Source organism: Chanodichthys erythropterus, chromosome 24 (genome assembly GCF_024489055.1).
Source record: "Chanodichthys erythropterus isolate Z2021 chromosome 24, ASM2448905v1, whole genome shotgun sequence".
Lineage (NCBI taxonomy): Eukaryota > Metazoa > Chordata > Actinopteri > Cypriniformes > Xenocyprididae > Chanodichthys > Chanodichthys erythropterus.
In genome coordinates this window covers 20,829,851-20,835,922 of record NC_090244.1, presented here as the reverse complement: position 1 = coordinate 20,835,922, position 6,072 = coordinate 20,829,851, and the positions used below count along the sequence as shown (strand labels likewise).

The 6,072-nt window shown below is 36.5% G+C and overlaps 1 protein-coding gene across 1 annotated transcript in view; it reads right to left on the bottom strand.

Moving 5' to 3' along the window:
- Positions 1–6,072, bottom strand: part of lamb4 (laminin, beta 4) — a 28,134-nt gene continuing 22,062 nt past the window's right edge. Inside the window, exons 27-34 of the mRNA XM_067379318.1 lie at positions 5,818–6,017; positions 5,552–5,737; positions 5,224–5,368; positions 1,290–1,497; positions 1,039–1,174; positions 576–746; positions 244–397; positions 1–140 (exon numbers count right to left, since the gene is read on the bottom strand). Coding sequence (XP_067235419.1) covers positions 1–140; positions 244–397; positions 576–746; positions 1,039–1,174; positions 1,290–1,497; positions 5,224–5,368; positions 5,552–5,737; positions 5,818–6,017 — 1,340 coding nt within the window. The remainder of the gene's footprint in view (positions 141–243; positions 398–575; positions 747–1,038; positions 1,175–1,289; positions 1,498–5,223; positions 5,369–5,551; positions 5,738–5,817; positions 6,018–6,072) is intronic.

Below are 6,072 nucleotides of genomic sequence, written 5' to 3'. Positions count from 1 at the left end.
TTAAGTGGAGCACAGACCGTATTTTTCCACTTTGTCAACTATAAAGTTCTTCAAATCATCTGCCTCCTTCTGGAGTGCCTCTAAATCTTTCATCCTTTCCTCTTTTCTTTCATTTGCAGCCAGAATCCTTTTCTCCAACTCTGAAACCCCAAGGATAAAGAAACATTTCACATATCAAACATATCGAAATCCATAAAACCATTAAATCCAGATGCATACTGCTTTGTTTTTATGATGTTGTACCTTCAATGTTCTTCATTTTATCTTCCACATATTTAGCCAGCGTTTCTGCCTCCATTGTGATGTTCTTTAGACGTTCATTAGCTTCTTCATTAACATTCTGGTTGGTGCTATTCAGTTTTAATTTTTCAAACTGCTCTTTCAGTTCTTCCAGATCCTGTAAATGTAGAAAAGCAATCTACTCTTAACAGAACAGGTTACGGTTAACTTACTAGGAGCTAAATTAAGGCAGCTGCACCATCTTTCCAGTTAATATGAGTATACTTTTAAACAGTAAATAATAAACATACTGCATATTTACATAATATATATGTACTTGTGGTTGTAAGACTTACTTTGTTGGCATCTTTGGCACTGGCGAGAGCTGCATTGGCAGCATCTTTGGCCTCCTTCCCCTGAGCCCTGTTCATCTCTGTCTTATTCTTCAAGGCCTCGATTTCATCCAGTAACTCTTTGGCGCGTGTCGAATTCAAATTATCCTCAATGTTTTTCAGTTTAGGTTCCGTCTATTTAACATTGATGAGAAAATATTGTTATAAAGCAGTATATTTGGGGTATATATACTATTATATATTTCTCAAAATAGGTAATAACATACTAAGAGCAAAATAAATGAAAAGGTAATGAAATTATGAATTGTTATTCATTTTAAAGAGATCACACAAAAATAAAATGGTGCAGGACCACGTCTTACGTCATGATGTTTGGAAAAATTACACCATAATTTGACAAGACATTACATGAAGGTGAGTGAATAATGGCAGAATTACTCAAACAATTCCTTAAATTGTTCATTACCTCATTAACTTTGCCACTGATAACATCATTGTTTTCTTTAGCCTTTTCCAGATCATTGGCTATCTTGTCATTGAGCTCTGCTGTATCATCCAGTGCTTTCTCTATCTCCCTCACATCGATTGCCTTGGTTCTGTTCCTGGTTATACAACAACCAAACAGGATTAGTAATGCTGGTGACCACAGGTTTAACTTTATAAAGCACACTGAAATAGTACAGCTGTGAGACATAGACTTCATTACTACAGCCTCACAAAATTTCTCTGGCCCTCTCCTTCAGGTTTTCAGCAATTTTGGCTTGTTTTTCCAAGTGTTCTAGATCATCGTTGAAGTCTGTAAAGTTTGCCAGGATCCCCTTGATGTTCTCAATCATGTCCTTGATCTCATCAGGGGACTTGGGCAGCTGAATGGACATCACAGCATTGGCCAGTTTCTCAATGTCCTCTGGCTTCACCATCTCATCTGTTAAGGTACAATACTCAACTAAATTGACATTTTACAATGTACATTTTACTGTAAATGTAAATTTATTAGTTTCATCATAAAATTCATTCTTCATATTCATCCCTCACGACACACCAAATCTATATGATTTGAAGACATTTGGCAGAATGAAGCTGTTTTTTACATTTTATGTTTTTTTTTACTAGTTAACAATCAAACTTGAATGTAACTTGAATGCGTCTTTTTGCGCTTACAGCCAGAGTATACTTTGAAAGGCTCGTGCTCTCGACTTTTTTCTTTCTTTTTTTATCTATAGCATTTTTTATATAGCAACCTACACATTTAGAAACTATCTACAACATAGTTGTATTATAAATCTTTAGTGAAACATATTCCCTTATCAAACTAGCTATTATAAATTCTACAACAAGTTAGTCAAAATTTACCACAACAAATGCAATAGAGTGTGATAAATTCTAGTAAGGCCCTGTTTACACCTGGTATTAAGATGCATTTTGATCGATCGGATCACAAGTGGACGGCGCTAAATACTGGTGTAAATGGGGTCTAAAATGTTTTGAGCTTGTCTACTTATGACCACTTTCAGAGGTAGTCGAAAAGCATTAGACCGCATTGCTTTTATAGTGTAAATACTCATGTGGTTGAAAGTGTTCGAACAGCACAAAAAAACGCTTACTCTCTGGCTCCTGTAAATATTATGGGAAGCGCGCTAGCCATACAGGATTTAAACTTTGTAAACTAAAGTTTGGTTTGAAGACGAAAAACATACCAAGCACAATGTTCTCTCACTATTCCTCATTTATAACATGCACTCGTCTTGCGGCTGTCAGAGCAGAAACGAAAGCTGATGCTCTCCATGTTTTTCTTTTGTCTCTGGGCATGTTCATTTGTAATTTGCACAAGCTTATTTTGCTTAGTTAGACCCTCCCCTTGAAGAAATCAGGACAGAAGTGGTTGAAAGTGGACAAAAGAAACCAAATACCAGGTGTAAATGGGTATGTGTCTCCCTCGTCCACTTGTGATCTGATTGACCAAAATGCAACTTAATACCAGGTGTAAACAGGGCCTAAATGTGGTCATGCGTAGTTTAAAAATAATTTTAATTTATGTTGGTGCAGGATGATGTTTTCCCCTCTTTTCATCAGTCTTTTTAATTTATGTGACTGTTCTAGGTCATGTTTGACTTTCTCCATAGCATTTTAAAGTGGTACATTCTCAATAGAATTCAAATGGGTTGCACATTTTATCATCAGCATAGTGATAGAAACAGCTCAAGCAAATCTTATCACACTTTTGTAGTGCGCTGGTAAACACTTCTACGGTGATTCATGCGCCACTCAGTTTGTACAGCTTGTAAAAGCTCAGAACGTGCAATGTGTACAATTAATTAATAGCCTGATTCTGTGTTTTGGTGTAGGCGGTCTCAGTTCCGCAGGGCCGGTTCGCTAGAAAAAGTGCGTGTGCATTACAGATTAAAATATAGAAGTGCCGGTGTACGGGTGCATACCGGCCCACTTTAAGCACTGGTTCAGACCAATGTGAAAAAATTGCAGATGGGCTAAATAAGAATGCAAATTTACTTTCTAACAGTAGATTGCTCTCATGGAAAAGCAGTAATACAGAGGTACACAAAGGCAGCAGTGCGCAGCTTTTTGTTTCTGATACCTACGGTCATGGTGAAGAAAGAAAGTCGAGCAGTATTTACACATTTTCAAACAGTCGTTCAAATGTTTGTATTGACTACTCTGATAGTGAATACAAGAGTACAGAGTCAAAAGAGTCTGATTCTTCCTCCTCATTGTTAGCAAAATAGTGTTCATGAGCGTCACCAAGTCTAAGTTTTATGTCAAGTCAAGTCAAGTCAAATTTATTTATATAGCGCTTTTACAATTGGTAATTGTTTCAAAGCAGCTTTACATATTAGAAGCACAGGAAAAAAAAGGGAAGTGGTTAAAACTGTACAAACAAGCGTGGTAATATGTAACATATACAAGATGGTGCTACATTAAGCCAATGTCGGCTGTACAGCTCTAAGCATGTGACCAAAAGCGCAAATTTTCTTTTCTTTTTTTTTTACAGTGTGTGAAAAAAGATCAAAAGACCACTGTCTGTCTAAACGGATGCATTAACAACCATTCATTAAAATTAAAATATTTATCATATTTTAGGAAAATATGTTTTTTGAAACACTAGGTTAGCACAAGATTGTATAAGATTTGAGTGCTATAGCTTAGGGCAAGAAGCAATTAACTTTAATTTCAATCTGTTCCTCAATTCACATAACCGAGGAATATCAATACATTTGTCATTGTTTACATGTGCACCATTATTTCTCATTATCAGAGTAAGGTCTTAAACGCAGTAAGATGTTTACATGACACGAGAAGAACTCTTCACTCCAGTTTACATGCAGTTTTCATTACTCTGATTATTCGCCAATAAGTATGGTTATACCACACTCAGATAGGCATACAGTATGCATGTTCCCCGACATTGTTTTAATCTACTCACATCAAATTCAAAATACATTTTTATGGCCGTACTAGATATTACACAGCATTGTGATGATCATCGCAAGGCTGGGTTTGCTTGCGCTGCTGTCACGTTCTTTGCGCCATCTGGAAGAAGATACGGGACAGATACTGCGTAGCGAGTTGTGTTGACAGAGTTTAGCTATTTGGAGAAGAGGAAACTTGAGAATAATGTCACTGAGTTCATTCAAAATGATATCATGATATTTTTAGTGATATTTGTAAACTTTCTTTCTAAATGTTTTGTTAGCATGTTGCTAATGTACTGTTAAATGTGGTTAAAGTTACCATTATTTCTTACTGTATTCACGGAGACAAGAGCCGTCGTTATTTTCATTATTAAACACTTGCGGTCTGTATAATTCATAAACTTCATTCTTTATAAATCTCTCCAACAGTGTGTAATGTTAGCTTTAGCCACAGAGCACCATCAAACTCATTCAGAATCAAATGTAAACATCCAAATAATTATGATACTTACATGATCCGATGCATGATGAACACTTTGTAAAGATCCATTTTGAGGGTTATATTAGCTGTGTGAACTTTGTTTATGCAATGTATTATAGAGTTGCGAGCTTGGGGGCGGGGAGCGCGAGCATTTAAAGGGGCCACACGCTGAATCCGCGCATATTTAATTATGCCTCAAAATAGGCAGTTAAAAAACAGCATAAAATAAAAATAAAAAACTGAATTAAAAAAAAATCTATTGGGTATTATTAGCTGAAACTTAACAGACACATTCAGGGGACACCTTAGACTTATATTACATCTTGTGAAAAAGCGTTCTATGGCACCTTTAAAATCGGCGTACACCACCTTGTTTAATGCAATTATGGTTACTACGATTATGAGCTTAATCACGTTCATTTGATTTAAGTATTGCATTTACATGAGGTAAAGTTTAATCGCAATATTGCCAAAATCCATTTATAATCATGTTATGAAGGTGCATGTAAATGCACTGATTGACACTAGTCACTTTCTACTTCTGTTTGAAAGAGCTTGGAGCTCTGCTTTTGTGCTCCATAAAATGAAGATTCTCCAACTGATTTGTCTGAGAGTGACCTGAGGTATGTAGATGATGAAATAAGTATGCAGTTTTTTTTTGTTTTTTTTTTCCTGACTGGATATGATCAAAGACCAGGCTAGCTTTACCAGAAGCTACTAACTGATTTGTTAGGTGCAGTACCTCTTAGGTATTTCTTAATCTTCTCAATGAGGTTCTTGGTGTCAGTCTTTTCCATCTCATATTTGTTCTTAGTCTGATTAATTTTGCTCGTCAGGTTCTCTGCTTGATCTTTGATGTAATTAGTCAGTTTTGAGATGTTCATGAGCTGTAAATAGAAAAGAAAACAGAACAAGGCCTAAATTTAACATGTAAAATATAAAGTTCCTCTGGATAGCCTAATATAGACACTTTGAACTGCAAAGAAATATTCGCTATGAAGTATATGCAATAAAAAAATATAAATATAAGTACACAAGAATATGATGGTACTTGTCTGTTTTTGACATGCCTTAGCATCATCTTCTTTGAGTTTACTTTGCAGAGCAGTGATGTTCATCTTGGTCATCTCTGCCAGTTTGGAGGCATCGAGGCTGGTGGGTAAACTCCCCGTACAGGCCGGCCCCCCGCATACCCCACACAAAGCTCCACCACATTTTGCTTTCTCACATTCTGTATCGCCTGGAGCCCCACAGACCTACGGCAGAAGGTTTTGTCACTGTGATATACAGATTTTTTTTTTTTTTTTATTCTCAATACCCCAGTTTTACTCTTCACCTCCTCATTGAGGTTGGCAACACTCAGAGCGTTTAGGTTCCTCTCCAGCTTATCCATTTCTCCTATGCGACAGTTAGCAAGTTCCAATGTGACATTCTCTCTCGTCTTCCTGGAGGCTTCTAGAACCTTTTTAGCCGCTTCCACTTTCATCTCGCTGTCAGTGAACTCGTCATAGAGCTTTTTGATGTTATTTAAAATTTCTGATATGAGACACAATAGTTGCATAGTAGCACATTTAAAATCCAATCTGAAGTG